The sequence below is a fragment of the Staurois parvus genome, unplaced genomic scaffold (genome assembly GCF_062004578.1).
Source record: "Staurois parvus isolate SC_StPar_1 unplaced genomic scaffold, SC_StPar_1.0 ptg000441l, whole genome shotgun sequence".
Classification (NCBI taxonomy): Eukaryota; Metazoa; Chordata; class Amphibia; order Anura; family Ranidae; genus Staurois; species Staurois parvus.
This window is the reverse complement of record NW_028318237.1, coordinates 1,590,634-1,616,181: the sequence shown is the minus strand read 5'-3', so window position 1 is coordinate 1,616,181 and position 25,548 is coordinate 1,590,634. Positions and strand designations below refer to the sequence as shown.

The 25,548-nt window shown below is 45.4% G+C and overlaps 1 protein-coding gene across 1 annotated transcript in view; it reads left to right on the top strand.

Moving 5' to 3' along the window:
* The window catches only part of AK4 (adenylate kinase 4), a 139,494-nt gene that overhangs the window by 92,633 nt on the left and 21,313 nt on the right, over positions 1-25,548 (top strand). The window contains exon 4 of the mRNA XM_089687960.1: positions 15,413-15,585. Coding sequence (XP_089544086.1) covers positions 15,413-15,585 — 173 coding nt within the window. The remainder of the gene's footprint in view (positions 1-15,412; positions 15,586-25,548) is intronic.

The window sequence follows — 25,548 nt, the reverse complement described above, 5'->3', positions numbered from 1 at the left end:
CTCAGTGGATTGCTGTAGGAAAGTCCTGGATTCTTTCTTGGATACACAGAATATAACTGGATATAACATTTATAGGTAAAGTTGATCCAGGGAATATCCGATTGCCTCTCGGGGGATCAGGAAGGAATTTTTTCCCAGCAGGAGCAAATTGGATCATGCTGTGCTGGGTTTTTCTGCCTTCCTCTGGATCAATTGTGGGTGTAGGATTATAACTTTTTTGAACTAGATGGATTTTTGTCTATTTTCAGCCAGACTAACTATGTAACTATGTAAGATGGTGGCGCCAGCACCTGACAGTCGATTGAAGAATCGGCTCAGGGTGAGGACAGATTAGTGCCCGAATATTAAAAGCAGCTACAGTTTTTGTAGCTTCTGACCTTTAATTTTTTTTTTTTTTTAGGAGGTGGCGGGGGCCTGAACTCCGCTTTAAGCCCACCATAGATGGAGCAATTTTCTTCTCTGCACCCAATTGCTTGATTCCCCCAACAACACAGTCAATGTTGATGTGCTATTCCCTCCCGCTGAGCTATTGCTTTCTCTGGGCAGGGGGAGCCATCCCCGCCGGAAGAACACAGTGATTACTGCTAGCGGCTATAATAGCCATTAGCAATAATCGCATGTAATATCCAACAGGCCCAATTTGGTTGATGGATCAACTTGGGTACATTCAGCCTGCTCATAGGTGGATTGAGTCTCAGCCGGTTCCTGCTGAACCAGCTGAGATTCGAACTGTCTATGGCCAGCTGTAGAAAGAGGGCTAAAGGGAATCGGTTGCACCTACTTAATGAAAAATAAGGGAAGCATGCCTCATTCTGGCACTGCTAGACAAGACTGCCAATAGGGGAGGACCACCGGTCTTCCTGTAGGGGGCCCAGGCACACAGAGCGCCCGGACAGGGAGGGGGATCGGTGTGGGGGGCAATTAAACGATGCGTCCCTCCCTGCAGCAGCTGAAAGCCGGCTTCTCTCTCTCTCCCCTCCGCCAGCTTTCAGACACAAACAATGCGTAGTTTCTGTAATTGCCTTCTGCACCGATCCCCTACCTGTCCTGCCCATGTCTGATCCCCCCTATGTGCCGGGACCCCCAAACCCCCCCCCCCCCGCAGCATTGCCGGCTTTCCTGTACCGGGAAGACAGGGGGATGTGTCAGGACTGAGATCCGGGGAAGGGTCCAGTAAATATCCATTTTCCGACCCCCTTCCTAGAGCCACCTTACACACGGGCACCTCTGGGCATTGCCCATGGGCCCTAGGTGTATGCTAGACCAAGCATTTAACCCTTGCATATCCATAGGGTGGGGGTTGTTAGTGCAAGGGTACATTTTTTTTTTTGTTTTTTTTTACTCTAATTCCTAGAATTTGGCTTTAATGCTGCTCCAGGCAGATACAAAAGACACAATCTAATGCAGTTCTACGTTTTAATACATCGTGATCTGTATATTATAAAAGCAATCTGTGTAATTACGGAGTTTGTCTTGGGATCAGCTTGCTTCAATCCTCAGACCACAAAAGGGAGGAGCCAGACTGGGCACCAATCAGGTGGGCTGCATATTAAATCAACAAAGCATGAAACTGCTAAATTTTTTGCAAAAATTTGCAAAAAATTGCAAAAAAAAAAAAATGTCTTGCAAAAGTTGCAGAAATAAGTGCGTAAGTTGCCACCAGCACCAATAATAAAGACTAAATATTTATTAACCAAATATAAATTAAAAATATTAAACAATCAGAGAAACCAAAAAAAAAAGGAGACAAGAGTTTAACCTCTTCACGCCGGCATATGGGCCTAGACGCCGAGCAGCCGCACATTTGCGTTCAATTATAAAAAAAAATGTGCTGAGAGCGCGAGCCCTGCGCGCTCCCAGCACACATGTCTGGTGCTCACGGAAAGGTCCCGGTGTTCTCTTTTGATCGGGACCTTTCCCTATCATGTGACCACCGTGAGGGCGCGTCACGGCGGTCACATGATCCCTAAATCCCGCCTCCCGGCTTCTAAAACTATTTAAGGGCCGGAAGGCGCCGGCGTGAAGGGGTTAAAAAACTCCATAGTGATCAGCTGCTACCAGCTGGCTTGCAGTAAGGGACTGAGTCTGAGAGGAACACTGGAAGGAGCTGCAGCTCAGCTGCTACACTGGCTCCAGACACCCGTCATCTTCCTCTGTCTAAATGGTCATGTGTGTGGACAGGCTGTGAGACAATTGTGCAGAGTAAAGATACCATCATTCCCTCATCATTCTTTGTGTATGGGGAGAGGGGGATTTTGTGTGGCCTATGGCCCTCTTCTATGAATTGTTACTTTCTATGCAGAGAGAGTGCTGGCCTGTGCTGTGCTCAGGCGCCCCTAGGTGGCATTGCTCGCTAGGCGGCACCTTAGCTTGCCTAGTGGTAGCATTGGCCCTGGCTGTATGTTAGTGTGCTGATAGGAGGAGAGAGCAGAGTGAGCAGAGAGGTGACCTCATCAGTCTACCGCTGCTGTTTCACTATCCAATCAACAGGCTTGAGGTGAAGACAGGACACCACTGCATCCCATTACCCAGAGCAAAGAAAGGAAGTGTCATCTGTCTTGTCTGTGCTGTGTGGCAGAGCTGTGTAACTCTCAGGACTGGATGGCCCATAATAAAAATCCTTTGCCAGGCAAACCAGCTCCCAGATATGCATTTCATCTCAGTATTTAGCGGTTTGCTTGAGGTTTATCTTCAGATATCGGCTCACATTGAAGCAGGTTGGGTAAATGCAGGGTATAGGAGGTGATGAGCCTGTTGGCTCTGTGCTGGATAAGTGGGATCTGCAGAGCGGAATCCTCATTAAGAAGATGAAAGTCAGACAGCTTCTTCCTCCGGCCTGGCGGAGATTTCATTATCTGGTCAGATTTCCGCCCACACAACACCTCCGCCAGGTTGCAGGCAAGAAAATCCCTCATTACTGATCTAGTAGAACAATTTCTCCTCTGCTGTCACCGGCGGCACAGGAGTCCTAGTTAGGGAGGCGAGGATCGAAGAAAACCTGTTCTGCTGGGAAGGCTCACATTGATCAGTGCTAGGCTGGGGGCCCACAGAACACTAAAGGGGGCCCCAGGCTATAATAATATATTCATGACCCCACCCACATAATTCTGCAGCCAGTGAAGGATCCAGGGACATTTGGATGATATCAAGTGGAACCACCTTCCATAGTTACCCCTGGTTCCTTGCTGCTCCCCCCCCCCCCCGTGGTGCCATCCCTCTACCAAGGCAATGCTTTCGGATTTCCCCCACTGGATGCCTAGAACCTTCCACCTTTGCAACCTCATCACACTGCTGAGGGCCTCCTTGGTCTCTGCTGAAGCCTGAACAGCTTTCCTCTAGCCCCCGGTGCCTGAAACATGTTAATCCGGTGCAGAGCAGTGACCTGCTGCAGGGGATTGTGGTAGTTTCCCTCTAGCTCCCAGTGCCTGAAACATGTTAGTCTGGTGCAGAGCAGTGAAGCGCTTTGGCTCACAGTGCGATGACCTGCTTCAGGGGATTGTGGGTAGCTTCGCTCTAACTCCCAGTGCCTGAAACATGTTAATCTGGTGCAGAGCAGTGACCTGCTGCAGGGGATTGTGGGTAGCTTCCCTCTAGCTCCCAGTGCCTGAAACATGTTAGTCTGGTGCAGAGCAGTGAAGTGCATTGGCTCACAGTGCAATGACCTGCTGCAGGGGATTGTGGGTAGCTTCGCTCTAACTCCCAGTGCCTGAAACATGTTAATCTGGTGCAGAGCAGTAAAGCGTATTGGCTCACAGTGCAATGACCTGCTGCAGGGGATTGTGGGTTGCTTCCCTGTAGCTCTCAGTGCCTAAAACATGTTAATCTGGTGCAGAGCAGTGACCTGCTGCAGTGGATTGTGGGTAGCTGCCCTCTAGTGCTCAGTGCCCGAAACATGTTAATCCCGTCGCAGAGCAGTAAAGCGTATTGGCTCACAGTGCAATGACCTGCTGCAGGGGATTGTGGGTAGCTTCGCTCTAACTCCCAGTGCCTGAAACATGTTAATCTGGTGCAGAGCAGTGACCTGCTGCACGGTATTTTGGGTAGCTTCCCTCTAGCTCTCAGTGTGATGACCTGGTGCAGGGGATTGTGGGTAGCTTCCCTCTAGCTCCCAGTGCCTGAAACATGTTAGTCTGGTGCAGAGCAGTGAAGCGCATTGGCTCACAGTGCGATGACCTGCTGCAGGGGATTATGGGTAGCTTCCCGCTAGCTCCCAGTGCCTGAAACATGATAATCTGGTGCAGAGTAGTGAAATGTATTGGCTCACAGTTCAATGACCTGCTGCAGAGGATTGTGGGTTGCTTCCCTGTAGCCCTCAGTGCCTGAAACATGTTAATCTGGTGCAGAGCAGTGACCTGCTGTAGTGCATTGTGGGTAGCTTCCCTGTAGCTCTCAGTGCCTGAAACATGTTAATCTGGTGCAGATCAGTACAGTGTATTGGCTCACAGTGCAATGACCTGCTGCAGAGGATTGTGGGTTGCTTCCTTGTAGTTCTCAGTGCCTGAAACATGTTAATCCCGGTGCAGAGCAGTGCAATGACCTGCTGCAGTGGATTGTGGGTAGCTTCCCTCTAGTGCTCAGTGCCTGAAACATGTTAATCCCAGTGCAGAGCAGTGAAGCATGTTGGCTCAGTGCAATGACCTGCTGCAGGGGATTGTGGGTACTTCCCTCTATTGCTCAGTGCCTGAAACATGTTAATCTGGTGCAGTGCAGTGACCTGGTGCAGTGGATTGTGGGTAGGTCCCCTCTAACTCCCAGTGCCTGAAACATGTTAATCTGGTGCACAGCAGTAAAGCGTATTGGCTATTGACCTACCTGTCCTCCCATTTTTACCCTTTTCAAAAACATCACTAGGAGGAGCATGAAATATCTGTCCTTTAGTGGGGACGGCCCCTCCTAGTCCTGCTACTTCTGGCTGTAGATGAAACCGATGAACCGATTTGCTGCATAGGCCAACGCCTGCCCTCTGCCAGCAGCTGTAGAATGGGACCCTTGCTGTTTGTGGGGAAGCAGTGGTCTCTCTGCAGTGGTCCAACTTGCCCCCTGCTATGAGAGAGCTCCCCAGTCAGGGCAGAGCATGAGGTTTACTGATTGCAGATCTATGGGTCTGACATAGGAGACCTGTTGGACCTCTGCAGAGAGACCACTGCTTCCTCGCCGATGACACGGGTGTCACTCTGCAGGGGCCAGGCCGTGGTACTTAGGCTGCAGCAAGTATATAAAGAAAACAAACTGTAAAGCCGCCCCTACACGGGTCAAGTTCCGAAAATCATTTTCTTTTGAAAATCTCTTCTAAGAATTTTCGTTCTGATTTGGAACCATTAGTGGGGCCGCAGCAACGGACGATTTTCGAGCGGCCATCGAATTTCAGTGATTGGGCTTGTTGGAAATTTTTTTGAAGAACGAAGAAATTTCTAAATCGATGATGGAAGAATCCTGCGAGAAATGTAAGAAATGAGCCTGAGCTGTGATCTGGAAAGAAAAGAAAATTCCTGGCCACGAAAATCCTTTTCTGTTATAACATGCGGTGAAATGAAAGGCTTGGTTGGTCGAATTTGAAAACTAATGCAGGCCATACATGGGTCTAGTTCCGAACGCTTTTTCATCCAAAAATTGAAATCGTTCGCTCGGTAATCCGATGGCGTCATCAATGATTTAGAAAATCGGCCGACCGAGTCATAAAGTTCACCCCATATAACAGGCAAAACTTCTGTTCCTCCCAGGTCACGGCTCATGCGCGTATTCTTTTTGGAAAAACGATCGTACGATTTGACCATCATTGAGTTAAAAATTGGTTGTTTTTCATGAATTTTCCAACAGGCCCGATCACCAAAAAGGGGATGAACCACGAGAATCGTCCCGTGCCAATGACCCACCAACAGAGCGAAAATTGGCCAATTATTTGTAGGTCGACCCATGTCTGTGTCCAGGGGCAGACTGACAACTCCTGGGGCCCCCGGGCAATAGGGGATCATGGGGCCCCTGTGTCGTTGCCCAAACTCAAAAAAGCCTATGAAAAAGGTACCTGGGGCATCTCATGGGGCCCCCTACTGACCCTGGGCCCTCGGGCAGTGCCCGAGTTTTCAAATGGTCAGTCCGCCCCTAATGGTCCATATTTCAACATCGCCAAAATCCGCACGTTCCTAACCCCAGAAACCACTAAACAGCTCATCCACTCCCTCATCATATCACGACTCGACTACTGCAACTCCCTCCTCACTGGCCTGCCTCACCACAGGCTATCCCCGCTTCAGTCCATCCTGAATACGGCTGCCAGACTCATTCACCTTTCCAACCGCTCCATCTCCGCCACCCCCCTCTGCCAATCCCTCCACTGGCTTCCGATTGCACAACGGATCAAATTCAAAATCCTAACACTGACGTACAAAGCCGTCCACCATACTGCCCCGAACTACATCACCGACCTAATATCCAAGTACCACCCAACACGCACACTCCGCTCCTCACAAGACCTCCTTCTCTCTAGTTCCCTGGTCTCCTCCTCCCATGCCCGCCTCCAGGACTTCTCCAGGGTGTCACCCATCCTCTGGAACTCCCTGCCCCAACCCATCAGATTATCACCTACTCTCCTCTCCTTTAGGCGCACCCTGAAAACCCATCTCTTCAGGGAAGCCTACCCCACCCCCTGCTAACCTGCCGACCTCCTCCACTCTTCCTACCACTCCATCCCCCACAGCTATCTCCTCCTGTGCCACCATCCCCTCCCTCCTAGATTGTAAGCTCCAAGGAGCAGGGCCCTCGATCCCCTCATGTTTTGCATTGTATTGTATTGTTCTGTCACATGTTCTGTCCCCCTTTGTAATGTACAGCGCTGAGCGAACTATCGGAGCTTTATAAATACTGTATAATAATAATAATAATATTTCTGTGCTCAAAGCGGTACATTTTTTTGCATGATAATATGTAGTTCTTTTATTGTAATTTTTAGGAATAACTCACTGAAATCTGTCTGAACAAGAGTCTAGTAAACATCCCGGGTAGGATAAAATGTGACACACGAAATCATAAATTATAATATAATAAATAATCATAAAAAATAATATAATAATAAATGTAATTCAATAATATAATCAAACCAAAAACACTGAAATGTGAAATATAGCGCCAAGTTCGCACATCGCTGAGCAAAGTCGCAGAATCGTTTTCAGTGTCTGATGACGAATTTCCCCCACGAATCATTATCACTCAATTCTGCAAGTGGTTCTGATTTACTATCGCTGTTCTCTAGCCGGTCTAAAACCGCTTTTGACCTAAAGGGACGCTTTTTGGACGCCATGGACATTTCTCAGTTTCCAGGCAGAAAGAACAGTAAAAATGCAGGCAGGGCGCCGGACAAAGCACTCGGGACAAAATGTATGTGAAATGGTTTGATACAGGAATGTTATACTATGTGATTTTAGTGTATTTAGTGAATGTCACGTCTACAATTTTCAAATTTCCCGCCAGTTCCGCCCCCCGTACGTCCCGACGTCGCAGGGAACGGAACCTGGAAGACAGATGCCGGCATCGGCCGGAGGACATTGCCAGGGACACTGCAGGAGGGACATCGCGGGAGCGCAGGACAAGGTAAGAGAAGAAGGGATCCCGGAGCAACGCTGCAGTGTATTCCCGAGCAGGGGCGGACTGACAACTCATGGGGCCCCTGGGCAATAGGAGATCATGGGGCCCCTGTGTCCTTGCCCACACTCAAAAAAGCCTATAAAAAAGGTACCAGGGGCATCTCATGGTGCCCCCTACTGACCCTGGGCCCTCGGGCAGTGCCCGAGTGGTCAAATAGTCAGTCCGCCCCTGGTCCTGAGTGTTTCTCGGGGTTACCGCTTGTGGTGCTGAAACTTTACCCCGAGCTACACTCGGGAATACCGCCAGGGGGGTTAAAAAACGCTTCTAAACGCAAACTCTCATAAACGCGGTATGCAAACGCGGCTAAACGGACATTTTTTTATCCTACGTTTTCCAGCAGTCAGTTTCCATCGTTCAGAAGTGTCCCGTGTACATGGAGCCTAATGGTGGCACTGTCTGGTTATAAAACGCATGAAATTTCTGATTTTCTAAAGATTTGTTCAGAATTGGACCCGTGTATGTCCTGTATAAGATGGGCTCATATTTCCCCCCCAAAGTGCCCCCACTTCCCTGCATTTCAGGGTGTCTCCCTCTGCAGCGTCTTGCATTTCTTACATTTAGCGCAGTCATGCGTGGCTCCGCTCCTGTCACATACGGTGTGTTGGTGTCCTGATTTTGTTCCATCTGAGATGATGGATGTGTGACCGCGGGAGGGGCGCGGGCTTGTGATTTGCCAAAAATGTTGGCGCTGAAGCAGAAAGTTGGGAGGAGCCGCCATGTGGAATGTACGACACTTTACCTGCAGTAACCTCACCGCGTCGCAGTCAGCGTGGTCAGTCCCTGTCATGTGCAGCAATGCTTCTGCTGGAGGCTGGAGTGACCACAAAGTCTTGCCGAGTGCCTCCTGGATCAGAGCTCCTTCCAGTTTTGTTCTGCAAGAGGGAGGTTGCACGGCATAGAAACACATGATGAGAGTCTATAGTGGCGTCCTACAAGCATGGTGAATCTGGCTGCAGGAGATCGTTTAGATGTCAAATTAAGTCACCAGTCACACCGCTGCGATTTGTGTGCAATTTCAGTGCGATTTCTGAAGACTTTACTCACCGGTCACACTGCTGCGATTTAAAATCACACGATCTGTTTGCAGTTTCAGCACGATTTTAGGTGCAATTTCTGAAGACTGTAGTCACCGGTCACACTGCTGCGATTTAAAATCGCATGATTTGTGTGCAATTTCAGCGCAATTTTAGGTGCAATTTCTGAAGACTGTAGTCACCGGTCACACTGCTGCGATTTAAAATCGCATGATTTGTGTGCAATTTCAGCGCAATTTTAGGTGCAATTTCTGAAGACTGTAGTCACCGGTCACACTGCTGTGATTTAAAATCGCATGATTTGTGTGCAATTTCAGCACAAGTTCTGAAGATTTTAGTCACTGGTCACACTGCTGCAATTTGTGTGCATTTTCAGCGCAATTTCAGCTGCAATTTCTGAAGACTTTAGTCACCGGTCACACTGCTGCAATTTAAAATCGCACAATTTATGTGCAATTTCAGCGCGATTGCAGCTGCAATTTCTCAAGACTTCAGTCACCGGTCACACTGCTGTGATTTTAAATCGCACGATTTGCGTGCAATTTCAGCGCGATTTCAGGCGCAATTCCTGAAGACTTTAGCCCCCGGTCACATCAAAGCTGATTTTGAAATTGTGCGACTTGCAGTGAAGTCGCACGATTTCAAAATCGGGTGACCTGCCGATTTCCTTGCAATTGTCTACGCAACAGATGTAGTGCAGGCGCTACTTTAGAAATCGCTGCAGCTCCAAGTCAGAACCAATATGACCGTTGAAATTGCGGACAATAGGGTGCAACTTGCCATGCGATTTTGCAAGTTGCCTGGCATGGCAAATTGCATGCCAAGTCGCACCTGGTGTAACCGGGGTCTAAAGGTCAATTCCCTAGGTTTAGCACAGTTGGAACCGCACCGATATGACCGCTCTAATAGTGGACAGTAAGGTGCGACTTGGCCTACGATTTGCAAGTTGCCTGGCATGCAACTCGCATGCCAAAGCACATCGATGTGACCGGGGGCTTATTGCGACTTGTGAAGATTTTCAACGATTTCTTTCAACGGATTTGCAGTGCAATTTCCATTCTATTCTGTGTATGTGATATTGCAACAAAACTGCAGAAAAGTAATGCAAGAACTACTTTAGAAATCGTGCTTCAGCAAATCGCACGTGTCAGGACACTGACTTTCACATTCATTAGGTGCGATTTCCAGTGCGATTTCAATTTGCAAATCTCACCGGTGTGACCGGGCACTTATTGCAACTTGTGAAGATTTTCAACAATTTCTTGCAAATTGCAGTGCGATTTCCATGTATGTGAAATCGCAACAAAACTGCAGAAAAAGTAATGCAAGAACTACTTTAGAAAGCATGCTGCTGTGAAGTCGCATGATTTCAAAGTCGGAGGGTATTCTGACTTGAGGTGAGACTTGCAAGACATCTGTGGCTTGCAAGACACAGATGTCTACGCACCTAAAGTAGTGCCTGTACTACTAATGGAGGGTATTAGTGGAGGGTATTAGTGGAGGGTATTAATGAAGGGTACTAATGAAGGGTACTGATGGAGGGTACTGATGGAGGGTATTAATGGAGGGTACTGATGGAGGGTACTGATGGGTACTAATGGAGGGTACTGATGGAGGGTACTAATGGAGGGTACTGTTGGAGGGTATTGATGGAGGGTAGTGATGGAGAATACTGATGGAGGGTACTGATGGAGAGTACTGATGGAGGGTACTAATGGAGGGTACTGATGGAGGGTACTAATGGAGGGTACTGATGGAGGGTACTAATGGAGGGTACTGATGGAGGGTACTAATGGAGGGTACTAATGAAGGATACTAATGGAGGGTACTAATGGAAGGTACTAATGGAGGGTATTAATGGAGGGTACTAATGGAGGGTACTAATGGAGGGTACTAATGGAAGGTATCAATGGAGGGTACTAATGGAGGGTACTAATGGAGGGTATTAATGAAGGGTACTAATGGAGGGTATTAATGAAGGGTATTAATGGAGGGTACTAATGGAAGGTACTAATGGAGGGTATTAATGGAAGGTAGTAATGGAGGGTATTAATGGAGGGTACTAATGGAGGGTATTAGTGGGGGGTATTAGTGGAGGGTATTAATGGAGGGTATTGATGGAGGGTATAATTGGGGGTACTTATGAAGGGTACTAATGGAGGGTACTGATGGAGGGTACTGATGGAGGGTATTAATGGAGGGTACTAATGCAGGGTACTGTTGGAGGGTATTGATGGAGGGTAGTGATGGAGAATACTAATGGAGGGTACTGATGGAGGGTACTAATGGAAGGTACCAATGGAGGGTACTAATGAAGGATACTAATGGAGGTTACTAATGGAGGGTACTAATGGAGGGTACTAATGGAAGGTATTAATGGAGGGTATTAATGGAGGGTACTAATGGAGGGTACTAATGGAGGGTACTAATGGAAGGTATTAATGGAGGGTACTAATGGAGGGTATTAATGGAGGGTACTAATGGAGGGTACTAATGGAAGGTACTAATGGAGGGTATTAATGGAAGGTAGTAATGGAAGGTACTAATGGAGGGTACTAATGGAAGGTACTAATGGAAGGTATTAATGGAAGGAAGTAATGGAGGGTATTAATGGAAGGTAGTAATGGAGGGTATTAATGGAGGGTACTAATGGAGGGTATTAATGGAAGGTAGTAATGGAAGGTACTAATGGAGGGTACTAATGGAAGGTACTAATGGAAGGTATTAATGGAAGGAAGTAATGGAGGGTATTAATGGAGGGTACTAATGGAGGGTATTAATGGAGGGTACTAATGGAGGGTACTAATGGAGGGTATTAATGTTTTACTGAACAAATATGCTGCACATACAATTGTAGGGAAAGCAGTTCATGGCATACAAAGTCTCAGAAGCGTGCCTACCATATACATGTGCTCAGGCCATTTATCCTTCCCATGAGTATGTGTGCAAGAGGGATAGCTACATAACCCCTCACCCTCCAGAGGATTCCCCCCCCCCCTTCCTGACCAGGCCATTTTTTGTGTTACGGCGCTGCACCCAAATGAAATTTACATCCTTTTTTTACCACGAATACAGCTTTCTCTCAGTGATACTCGATCGCCTGTGCGTCTTCTTTTTTTTTTTTTGCGCTATAAGCAAAAAAAGACCGACAATTTTGAGAAAAAAAACTATATTTTGGACTTTTTGCTATTAAACATGTCCAGTAAAAAAATGTAAAAAATCTAATTTAGTCATAAATTTAGGCCAAAATGTATTCTGCTCCAATTCTTTGCTAAAAATAATCCTGATACGTGTAAATTAATTGGTTTACGAGAAAGTTATAGCGATTACAAATGGCGGTATAGATAATGGGATTTTTTTTTTCCTACTAGTAATGGCGGCTATCAGTGACTTTTAGCGGGACTGCGGCAGACATTCTGACACTGGGGGAGGAACTGACTTGGCGTCACTGACACCCCAGTGACACCAATACAGTGATCAGTGTTAAAACAAAGCACTGACACTGTACTAATGGCACTGGGCAGGAAGGGGTTAATGTGTGCTGGGAGTGCTTTACTAGAGGGTGGGGGATGTGTGCTTCACTGTAAGCACACTGATCAGGATGGCTGTATTGTGCACAGCCATCCGGACCAGTGTGATCGAGCTGACAGGGAGGAAGATTGTTTGTAAACAAAACAATCATCCTCCCTGTCAATGATCATTGGTAATCATTGGATGCCGGCGGTAATTACCGGGCGGGACCCGGTGATTGACATCCGCAGCCGTGAATGGCAGCGCGGATAGGGCAGACACGCAGCTCGCGTGCACACCCCCTACCCAGAAATGCAAAATGACATATATATATGTGATTCTGCACACAGGTGCCGCCCTGTGGCAGTATATCTGCTATAGGGCGGTCCTTAAGTGGTTAAACAAAAAGTTACTAAAAGTTACTTGGGTTGTAGATTTTGTCTCTTCCCCAGGTAACCTTTCTTTATGATGGAGTCATCTTCCAGGATCTCTTCCAAACTGCTTCTTGGAATCCTGCAAAACTACTTCTTCCTTTGATTCCAGCATGGCTGTGTTTCCATCCTTTTTTTCCCCTTTCCTCCACTTCCTGCCAACATCACGTCCTGTTGCCTGTGCTTCATGAACCAGTCCAACAAGTTCATTAGCATGTGAATAAAGGAAACCTAGCTTCTAAAAACAATAAATGGTCTTAAAATGTTATTCCATATATTTATGCTATACAATAATCGCTAAAATAGGCAGAGCAACACACCCGCTGAGGTCCCTCCTACTGAATAAAAACATCATTGTTCCCAATGGTTCTCTAGCCGGTCCGCCGACATTTAATGAGGGAAAGGAAATGCTGTAGGGGCCACCTCCAAATTGATGGTGAGGATTGCAGCTAAAGCGACTTTTTTTGCATTTTCTGTACACAGGTCTGTTTCTTTTATTATAACTGGTGGGCCAAAAGTAGGTGTTGTATACATTACTGAGCCTATCTTGCTTTCAACAAGATGGCGCCCCATCACATTTTGATTTGATGTGAGTTAGATGGATTGGGCTACACAGTAGCAACAACTGGCCACCACGGTCATCACCCCCCTCCCCCCCAGCCCCTTCTCGATCCAGCAATATGCACAAGAGCAGCATCTCTCTCTCTCTCTCTTCATTGGCTCAGAGACAGCAGCAGGAGGCCATTGGCTCCTGTTGCTGTCAATCACAGCCAGTGAGGAGGGGCTGAGCCACTCTGTGTGTCAATGGACACACACAGCCCAGCTTGGGGGCAAACCTGCACAAGTGCCCCCATAGCAAGCTGCTTGTTATGGGGGCACCCCGTGGAGGGAGTAGTAGCCAGGAGCATCGATAGGGGACCCCAGAAGAGGATTGAGGTTGCTCGGTGCAAAACTATTGTATAGAGCAGGTAAGTATGACATGTTTGTTTGTTTGTTTGTTTGTTTTAATAACAATCTTAAAGTGTTACTAAACCCACAACCGTAGCATCAGTCTGTAGATGCAGTAAAGCATGCTTGTTATACTCACTGTGGAGCCTAAGGGGTTAATCCTCTGCATTGTGTAAAAAGGCTGATAGATCCTGTCTTGATTGATTCTCCCCTTCTTCTACTGTCCATTTGCTGATAGAACAGTGCCTTGGCGGCAAGCTGCACATGCTCTGTTGGGTGTGTATTGCTAGAGAGTTTTTTTTTTCTTTGGGAGAGTGCATGTGATCAGCACAGGGCCAATCAGCACTGTCCAGACAGAGGGTCAGGGGTCATGCAGCCTCATAGGACAATCAGATCAGAATGAAAACTCCTCCTACAAGCTTTAATCAGTGCTCAGCTGGACACTGATAGAAGTCACAAGATTGCTCTAACTGCTGATGTGCAAAGATATTTAGCAGTTTATATTTATTAAAATAATTGCATTTCCATGTTGTGTGTACTGTGGGAGACCAGATATAGTGGATGCAGGGTCCGGGAGACCGGATATAGTGAATGCAGGGTCTGGGAGACCGGATATAGTGAATGCAGGGTCCGGGGAGACTGGATATAGGGAATGCAGGGTCCGGGGAGACCAGATATTGTGAATGTGGGGTCCGGGGAGACCAGATATAGTGAATGCAGGGTCCGGGGAGACCGGATATAGTGAATGCAGGGTCTGGGAGACCGGATATAGTGAATGCAGGGTCCGGGGAGACCAGATATAGTGAATGCAGGGTCCGGGGAGACTGGATATAGTGAATGCAGGGTCCTGGGAGAGCGGATATAGTGAATGCAGGGTCCGGGGAGAGCGGATATAGTGAATGCAGGGTCCGGGGAGAGCGGATATAGTGAATGCAGGGTCCGGGGAGAGCGGATATAGTGAATGCAGGGTCCGGGGAGAGCGGATATAGTGAATGCAGGGTCCGGGGAGAGCAGATATAGTGAATGCAGGGTCCGGGGAGACCGGATATAGTGAATGCAGGGTCCGGGGAGACCGGATATAGTGAATGCAGGGTCCGGGGAGACCAGATATAGTGAATGCAGGGTCCGGGGAGACCGCATATAGTGAATGCAGGGTCCGGGGAGACCGCATATAGTGAATGCAGGGTCCGGGGTTTAGTAATACTTTAACAATCACTTTAAGATATGAAGGTAACTTACATTCATAAGCTATCAATTGCATCTCTGATTCCGCCATGCTATCTGATAATCTGATCGATCAAAAGACAATCCTATTCATGAGCAAAGTATCTCAGTGCAGTTTATTGATGCAAAACAATCAATAATATTCCGCTCTGGCTGTTCGACTTGAGTTTGATCAAATCTGTTTGAAATTGAGTCTCGGTTGATTAGAAAGGAAGTTACGGCTTTTCGATTGATTGCAAATTCAATCGTTTTGATCAAATTGCACAACAACTGGATAAATAAGTCGATGTGTGTGGACACCATTATGCTGGCCCAGGGAGCAGGGGCCTCAATTGACAAGATGATGTTGTAAAGTTTGTGCAGAAGATGGATTATCAAAAGGGGGGCCAATTATAAGTAGTTTGATCAGTAGCATTGAGTGTAGCAAAAAGAGTGCTCTATCCATTGTTGGGTGTCAGTAGCTAAGGCTTGGATGAATGGCCTCCATTCAGCAGATTTTTCCCTATTTCTATATATCTGTTAGCAGTTGCAGACTGGCAGTTGATAGCGGAAGTACATAGACAAGAATGCATTCCTTGTTCCGCGGCGTGTAACGCACCTGAAATATTTTTCTTTTTTGTTTGCTAGGTTTCCCCAGGACTGTGACGCAGGCAGAAGCATTGGATAAGATCTGCGACCTGGACTTAGTAATAACATTAAATATCCCTTTCGAGACGCTGAAAGATCGCCTGAACACGCGGTGGATCCACCTACCCAGCAGACGAGTCTATAACATGGAATTCAATCCTCCAAATGTGACCGTAAGGACCTAAAGTAACACTTTCTGTTCCTTTATCATGGATAGAATTGGAATATGTCCAGCAGGGCAGAGGGCGATGAACGTTTAAAATGAACCTCAGAAAGAACTATTTTACCAAAGGAGTAGTGCGTGCTTGGAGCAGAGTCCCAGCAGAGGTGGTGAGCTAGTTAACCCATTTAACAAGGTCTTGACCCCCAGACCAGTTCTGGCGTTTCTGTCATACGTGCAAAAATCTGCATTTTTTTTGCTAAAAAATTACTTATAACCCCCCAAACAATATATATGTATTAAATATATATATATATGTATTATTTGTATATATATGTAATATATTTTATTTATATATATATATATATATATATATATATACAGTGGGGATCGAAAGTTTGGGCACCCCAGCTAAAAATTTGTATTAATGTGCATAAAGAAGCCAAGGAAAGATGGAAAAATCTCCAAAAGGCATCAAATTACAGATTAGACATTCTTATAATATCTCAACAAAAGTTAGATTTTATTTCCATCATTTACACTTTCAAAATAACAGAAAACAACAAAATGGCATCTGCAAAAGTTTGGGCACCCTGCAGAGTTAATATCTTGTACTGCCCCCTTTGGCAAGTATCACAGCTTGTAAACGCTTTTTGTAGTCAGCCAAGAGTCTTGTTTGAGGTATCTTTGCCCATTCTTCCTTACAAAAGTCTTCCAGTTCTTTGAGATTTCTGGCCTGTCTGTCACGCACTGCTCTTTTAAGGTCTATCCATAGATTTTCAATTATGTTGAGGTCAGGAGATTGTGAAGGCCATGGCAAAACCTTCAGTTTACACCTCTTGACGTAATCCCCCGTGGATTTCGAGGTGTGTTTAGGATCATTATCCATTTGTAGAAGCCATCCTCTCTTTAACTTCAGCTTTTTCACAGATGGCATCAAGTTACCATCCAAAATTTGCTGAAATTTTATTGAATCCATTTTTCCTTCTACTCGTGAGATGTTCCCTGTGCCACTGGCTGCAACACAACCCCAAAGCATGATTGATCCAACCTCATGCTTAACAGTTGGACAGAGGTTCTTTTCATTAAATTCTGTGCCCCTTCTTCTCCAAACGTACCTTTGCTCATTCCGGCCAAAAGTTCAATTTTAACCTCATCGGTCCACAGAACTTGTTTCCAAAATGCATCAGGCTTGTCTATATGTTCATTTGCAAAGTTCAAACGATGATTTTTGTGGTGAGGACGTAGAAGAGGTTTTCTTCTGATGACTCCTCCATGAAGACCATATTTGTACAAGTATCTCTTTATAGTGGAATAGTGTACCACAACTCCAGTGTCTGCCAGATCTTTCTGGAGGGATCGTGCAGTCAAACATGGGTTTTGAATTGTTTTTCTCACAATCGTGCGAGTTGTTCTGTCTGATATTTTTCTTGGTCTTCCAGATGTTGCTTTAACTTCCACTGTTCCTGATGACTGCCATTTCTTAATTACATTCCGAACAGAGGATATTGACATCTGAAAACGCTTTGCTATCTTCCTATAGCCTTCTCCAGCTTTGTGAGCGTCAACTATTTTCAGTTTCAGTTTTCTAGACAACTGCTTAGAAGAACCCATGGTGCTGATTGTTGGGGCAAGGTCAGATGAGTCTGGGCATTTAAAACCTTTGAGATTGACATCACCTGGTCTTCCCAGACAATGATTGAGAACAATCCATGACACTGGCAGGTCTCAGCTTGGCAAAGGGGGCAGCGCATGCTATAAATTCTGCAGGGTGCCCAAACATTTGCAGACACCATTTTTTTGTTTTCTGTTATTTTGAAAGTGTAAATGATGGAAATAAAATCTAACTATGTTGAGATATTATAAGAATGTCTAATCTGTAATTTGAAGCCTTTTGGAGATTTTTCCATCTTTCCTTGGCTTCTTTATGCACATTAATACAAATTTTTAGCTGGGGTGCCCAAACTTTCGATCCCCACTGTATATATATATATATATATATATATATATATGTGTGTGTGTATGTATATATATATATATATATATATATATATACATAATTTTTTTTTTCTTTTAAGCAGAGACCCTGGAGAATAAAATGGCGTGTGTGGCCGTTTTTTCTTTGGCACACGATATTTGCACAGCGTTTTTTTTTTTTTTTTTTAACACACATTGTTTTGGAAAAAATACACTTTAATGAGTTGTTGTGAACACAAAAACAATATAATACCCAATTTTTTGGTAAAATATAAAAAACGATGCTACACCGAGTAAACAGATGTCAAACGTGTCATGCTTTAAAATTGTACTGACAAAGTATGGCACTTCACAATCTCCACAGACAACGCTTTTAAAAGCTTTTTACAGGTTACCAGTTTAGAGCTCCGCAGGAGGTCTGGTGCTAGAATTATTGCTCTCTCTCTGACATTTGTGCTGATACCTCACACAGGGGCGGACTGACCATTTGGAAACTCGGGCACTGCCCGAGGGCCTGGGGTCAGTAGGGGGGGCCCCATGAGATGCCCCTGGTACCTTTTTCATAGGCTTTTTTGAGTTTGGGTAAGGACACAGGGGCCCCATGATCCCCTATTGCCCGGGGGCCCCATGAGTTGTCAGTCCGCCCCTGACCTCACATGTGTGGTGCAATCGTATACTTATGCATGCAGGACCTAAGTGAGAGTATGCCTTTGCATGTGAGCATGGGGGGGGGACACTTTAAATGTTTAAAACATTATTCGTTATTTAGATTTTTTTTTTATTTTTACAATCTCTCTTTAATTTCGTGTTTGAGCAACTTTATTGCTATCACAAGGGATGAACAACATCCCTTGTGATATTATGGGCCTTGACAGGTCCTCTTTATGGAGAGTCAGTTAAACCCGATATCCCCACATGGAAGAAAAATGTATTTGATATATATTTTAAAAATATTTTTCCCAAATATATTGAAATATATGTGAAATACTACAATTTTGGCCATATGCAATATATATAAAAAAAAAATAAATATATATATACTTACTGCATGCTGAAATGCGTTTTTTTATATATTACAATATATATGAAAAATATATACCGGTATATATTTTAAAATATGTTCTTTAGATTTTTTTAACATATAAAAAACAAATTTTAACATATATTTTTACATATATTTGTAAATGCATTCCAAAAATGTAGATTAAATGTATTTTTAAAAACATACAGTATATTTGAAAATGTACTTTTAAAAATATTTTTCATATATTTTGTATATAAAGATACATTTCAACATACAGTATATATATATATATATATATATATATATATATATATATTTTTTTTTTTTTTTTTAAATATATTGAATACGGCCAAAATTGTGGTATTTCAAATATATGTCAATGTATTTGGGAAGAATATTTTTTAAATACATTTAAAAGATATCATTCTTCCATGTGGGTCTCTCCTCTGGCCTCCGGTAATGGCTTGTTTAGAACAAATTGGAAGTGTCAAAATCCTCATCACATTTGATTTCTGATATAGGTGTAAGCAAACATTTATTTTTTTTTAGTTCATTCTGGGAATTAAATTGTCACACCTCGCACATCTTTCTAACAAAGCAGAGGTGTTAGGATGGGGGAGGGGCATTTTTAAAAGTAGTTAGGTTGAGGCTGGAATCTACTTCTGCGTGCGATTCAACCTACATATGGAAAAGCCTTTGAAAGAATTTTCTGATGCTACTCGTCCTTTTCCCTGCCTGTCCGTATTTCTATATGCCAAGCCGAGTATGTGCAGCGCAGCGTACATTTAGCCCAGGTTCACACTGTGCAGTGGGGGACGCCGCATGTAATTCGCACAGGAATCGCACCGCATCTGTGTGCTGTGTGATCTGAGCCATACATTTTGTATGACTCAAATCGCATTCTCACCAAAAAGGTGCATTACCCTTTTTTAAATCCGCACCTGAATTGCATCTCATGGGTGTTCTCACTCATGCGATCCGATTTCTGGCGTTTTGCAATCTGTTCCGCTGTGTCATTGATTTATCATTGACACCCACACCAGACCGCATGAACGCGATTGCCAGAAATTGCACAGGATTCGCAGCGTTTCATTGGTGTGAACTCAAGCTTACGGCAAGGCTCTGCGCTGAGACGACTTAACTGTTCGCATCTCAGGCCCGGCCAATCAACCAAAGAGAAGACCGCCCACCGGAAAATGGAAGAGGCTGCGATGGGCAGGAGCGATGACGCTGCGACGCTGGAGGGATTGCTTGCACGGTAAGTCTGCTATAATGATCTAATATGCTGTGAAAACTATTCAATTATGGCTAAATGCTCTCTTTTTATTTTTTTTGGTTATTTTCTGACATTTACCCCCAGTTCACATATATGTGTCTGTGTGGGACGCATTTTGCGCGGGAGAGTCCATTCATTTGAATGGAATCCCGTGCCCCATGACACGCAGGAAAGAAGTCCCTTCTTCTGAAAAACGCACCCCTCATGGGAACCTCGGTTCTCAGTACGGTTGCGTTTTCCAGCGCGACAGGCGTGCCATTAGAAGTAATGGCACCCGCCTGCGGGTCCGCATTCCTCTGTGCGTGTGGTGCTGATCCGCAGCGGCACCACCCGCACATATGTGAACCTAGCCTCCAGCAGGCCATACATGGGTTGAATTGCAAATGATTTTTTGATCGAAAATCGAAAACATCGTTTGTTCTGTAATCAGATGGTGCCACCAATGATTTTGAAAATCGGTCATTTTTCATGAATTTTCCAGCATGCCCGATAAACAAAATGGGGAGGAACCACGAAAATCGACCGGTGCCATTGCCCCACTAGCAGAGCGAAAATAGGCCGATTATTCTTAGGTCTGATTTTCGAACTAAAAAATTGTTTGGAAATCGACCCATGTATGGCCGGCCTTTCACTTTACCAGACCAAAAGGGAGCCAATAGGAGAATTTCATGGTGTGCATACACTTTAATGATTTCATGTCTGCAGCGCCATCTGTAGACTAGATCTAGTATTGCAGTTGACGTTTTATGAGGATTATAAAATGTATGTACATCCCGTCAGTCCTGTTTGTGTTCTTGTTAACTTGCATTGACCCCAGAGCTCTGAACATAGAGAGGAAACATAACTGGATTATTTTACCTGGCTCGGGTTCAACATACATCATTAACCCCTTCACACCTACGGGTAAAAGAAATCTAAATGCCTAAGCACAATTTTACAACATTGACATGTGTTAGTAAAACCGTACATATCATCACAACTACTTTGTACATCCAGGTGGATTATAACGCGTTTTTTTTCAGGACAAATTGGGCTTTTATTTGGTGATAAATGGTAATGGATATCTCCTGATTTTTTTTTTTTATTATCAAAGGAAAACTGGTCCAAAATAGTAAAAAAAACAATTTTGTTTAATTTAGCCGTGTTTCTTGTTACTACCATAACCTATTGCCAAAGAACAACCCAAAATAAATTCTCCAGCTCTTGGCGATCGCAGCGATACCATATATGTGTATGTTATTTGTTGTTTGTACCCGTAATACAGCCCAGAAACAATAGTGCGCATTTAGTTTTTGTCTTTATTTACCTCTGACACTAATGCAGGCCATACATGGTTCAAATTCCGATTTTTCTGATTCTGATTTTTCATCCGAAAATTGAAACGTCGTTTGTTCTGTAATCCAATGGTCCCACCAATGATTTAGAAAATCGGTCGTTTTTTCACTCATTTTCCAGCATTCCCGATACACGAAATGGGGAGGAACCACGGAAATTGGCCGATGCCATCGCTCCACTAACAGAGCGAAAATTGGCCGATTATTCTTAGGTCCGATTTTCGTACAAAAATCGTTCGGAATTCGAACCAAGTATGGCCTGCATAACTGACACTGATACCAATTTTTTTTTAAAATCCTGACCTTGACCCAAACGCTAACCCTGGCACTGACCTAGAGCAAACCTTGATCTACGTATTTTTGCTTTATTTTTTCTTTTTTTTTTATATTTATTTATCTTTATCTATTTTTTTTTTTTTACAAACATTTTTTTTTCCCTCATACAATGTATCTCTCCTCCATTCATAGAGAGAAAAAAAAACAAGGGGGGGGCCAGGCTGTATAGTGACTGATCACTGTGATAGGCAATCAGAGGCTATCACAGCGATCATATGACCTGGAATCGGGAGTCCCAGGTCCCGATCGTTAGAACGGGACCTGGAGCTCTCAGTGACACCGCGGTCTTTGTGCTGGGAGCACGCCGCGCGGCACGCTCCCAGCACAAAGTTCATGGTGTCACTGAGAGCCCCGGGTCCGGATTGTTAGAACGGGACCCGGCACTCTCTGTGACACCACGGTCTTTGTGCTGGGAGCGGGCCGTGCGGTGCGCTCCCAGCACAAAGTTCATGGTGTCACTGAGAGCCCTGGGTCCGGATTGTTAGAACGGGACCCGGCACTCTCTGTGACACCACGGTCTTTGTGCTGAGAGCGGGCCGCGCGGCACGCTCCCAGCACAAAGTTCATGGTGTCACTGAGAGCCCCGGGTCCGGATTGTTAGAACGGGACCCGGCACTCTCTGTGACACCACGGTCTTTGTGCTGGGAGCGGGCCGTGCGGTGCGCTCCCGGCACAAAGTTCATGGTGTCACTGAGAGCCCCGGGTCCGGATTGTTAGAACGGGACCCGGCACTCTCTGTGACACCACGGTCTGTGTGCTGGGAGCGGGCCGTGCGGTGCGCTCCCAGCACAAAGTTCATGGTGTCACTGAGAGCCCTGGGTCCGGATTGTTAGAACGGGACCCGGCACTCTCAGTGACACCACGGTCCTTGTGCTGGGAGCGAGCAGTATGCACAAAGACAGGTACGCAAATATGCGGCCCCACGGAAAAAAGCCCAGTTCTGTGAGGCCGCATATTTGTGTGCCGTCAGCATGAAGGGGTTAAAGTTTATGCCATTCGAATCCCAACCGCTAAACCACCTAATTGCCGATTAAATGGATGGTTGGATTTTGACCCTACAATGGTTGTATTGTAACTCAGCAATATTTACAGAGTCACCAAACTGGTGTGAAAAGTTACAAGCAAACGCCGTGCGTGTGAGTCTCCACGTCTGTAGCGAAAGTCAGATGTGTTTTCTTTTATTTATTTATTTCAGGTACTTATATAGCGCCATCAATTTACACAGCACTTTACATATATATTGTACATTCACATCAGTCCCTAACCCTCAAGGGGTGTACAATCTAAGGTCCCTAACTCACATTCATACATACACATACTAGGGGCAATGTAGACAGGAGCCAATTAACCTCCCAGCATGTCTTTGGAGTGTGGGAGGAAACCGGAGTACCCGGAGGAAACCCACGCAGGCACAGGGAGAACATGCAAACTCCAGGCAGGTGGTGCCGTGGTTGGGATTCGAACCATCAACTCCAGTACTGCCAGGGGGAAGTGCTGACCATTTAGCCACTGTGCTGCCCATACTACTTGCCTCAGTCATTGACTTGTTCACCAGCCGTGTACACCAAGACATGTCTAAAGCAGGCCATACATGGGTCAAATTCTGACTTTTTTTTTATCAAAAATCAAAAACATTGTTCGTTTTGTAATCTGATGGTGCTAACAATGATTTCGAAAATTGGTAATTTGTCACGAATTTTCCAGCAGCATGCCCGATAAACTAAATGGGGAGGAACCACGAAAATCGCCCGGTACCATTTCGCCACTAACAGAGCGAAAATCAGCCGATCATTCTTAGGTCCGATTTTCAAATGAAAAATCGTTCAGAAATTGACCCATGTATGGCCGGCCTAAGGCTTGATTCACACCTATGTTTTTTTGCATTGTGTTTTGCATTTTTTACATGTGCGTCTTTGCCGCATTTTGCCACATTTTTACCACATTTTGTGTGCTTTTCAACTTTTTTTTTTATAAGTGGAAATGTTTTTAGTTGCTGGGCAATGCGGTAAAAACATCACAAAAATACAGCAAAAACACACTACATGCGTTTCAGCAGCTTCTTCAGTGAACTCTATTGTAGCAAAAATGCGGCTTTGTGCATTTACAAAAAAGTCCCTGACCCTTTCCAAAAACGCAGCAGTTAAAAAAAAGCCTAGATGTGAACATGTCCCATAGGAAGCCATGTTAAATGGACTGCAGTGCGTTTTGCAAAAAGCACTAAAAAACGCATTGGTGTGAACCAGGGGTTAGCCCAGGGGCGGACTGACCATTTGGAAACTCAGGCACTGCCCGAGGGCCCGGTAGGGGGCCCCATGAGATGCCCCTGGTACCTTTTTCATAGGCTTTTTTGAGTTTGGGCAAGGACACGGGGGGCCCCATGATCCCCTATTGCCCGGGGGCCCCATGAGTTGTCAGTCTGCCCCTGGGTTAGCCTATTCAGTATGATGTGCGAAGTCCAGAAAGCCACAGCAACCAATCACAATTCATCTTTCAACTAATCACAGCAGTCATGTGATTGGGAAGACCGTCCTTCATCCCTAGGTGTATAGGTTCCAGGGCTGGGCAGGAAGGGGTTAAATCCCTCGTTATTAAAGGGCCAGTCTACCCAAAATTGGTATTTCAGTGTTTGTAGATACTGGAGAGTTCGAGCACCTGACAGTCTGGGGACTTGGTGGGAGTAGTGGAGTTCCTAGAGGAGTTCCCACCATCACTGATTAAATTTTATGTAAAGCACACGTTTATTATATATATAGCTTACCAATTCTCAGATGTGATGACTGCAATAGTTTTCTTTTTCAGGCTTTCTTTCCTTTTTTTTCATCTGGTGATCAAGCTAGCAAGTCTGTTTTTTTTTGTTTTTTGCCTTCATGCAAATGTAGCTGTCAGAGAGTTGAGACAAACCAATTACTACTGACAGGGGTGCTTACAATGATCAGCTTTTTTTTAGTAAAACCTTTATCACACAAGAGAAACAAACTGTTGCTGTAACTGCTTGTGTAGCTGCAGTGTTAGCTGGAGTTTGGCTTAAGTTTGTTAGCGTATTTAAATCTGCTAGTACATCTAACACTCCCCTCCCCCTAGACTGGCAATGCTGCTGTCCAAATGTGCCTCCTGTGCTCCTTCATCCAGAGTGGGGGCGCTCTAATGTAGGAGGTGTGTTACTGGATTTAGAGCATTGCCGGTTCATTGATCAATGGCGTCACACACCGTGGATGCAAAGCCAAAATCTATTATTAAGAATATTTGGCATCATGTCTCACTCGATGCAGTTTTCTTAAATCTGAAGTCTGGATAATCCGCTAAATACAAAGATAAAATGCATACATTATATTGCCCCCAGTATTGGGCCGCCGTCCTTTCCACACACATGACCTTTAATGGCCCCCCAGTCTTAGTCTGTAGGGTTCAATATTGAGTTGGCCCCGCCCTTTGCAGCTATAACAGCTTCAACTCTTCTGGGAAGGCCGTCCACAAGGTTTAGGAGGGTGTCTATGGGAAGGTTGGACCATTCTTCCAGAAGCACATTTGTCAGGTCAGGCACTGATGTCGGGGGAGGAGGCCTGGCTCGCAGTCTCCGCTCTAATTCATCCCAAAGGTGTTCTATGGGGTTGAGGTCAGGACTCTGTGCAGTCCAGTCAAGTTCCTCCACCCCAAACTGGCTCCTCCATGTCTTTATGGACCTTGCCTTGTGCACTGGTGTGCAGTCATGTTGGAACAGGAAGGGACCATCCCCAAACTCTTCCCACAAAGTTGGGGGAGCATGAAATTGCACAAAATGTCTTGGTATGCTGACGCCTTAGGAGTTCCCTTCACTGGAACTAGGGGGCCAAGCCCAACCCCTCAAAACCAACCCCACACCATAATCCCCCCTCCACCAAACTTTACACTTGGCACAATGCAGTCAGGCAAGTACCGTTCTCCTGGCAACCGCCAAACCCAGACACGTTCATCGGATTGCCAGACAGAGAAGCGTGATTGGTCACTCCAGAGAACATGTCTCCATGCTTTACACTACGGCATCCGACACTT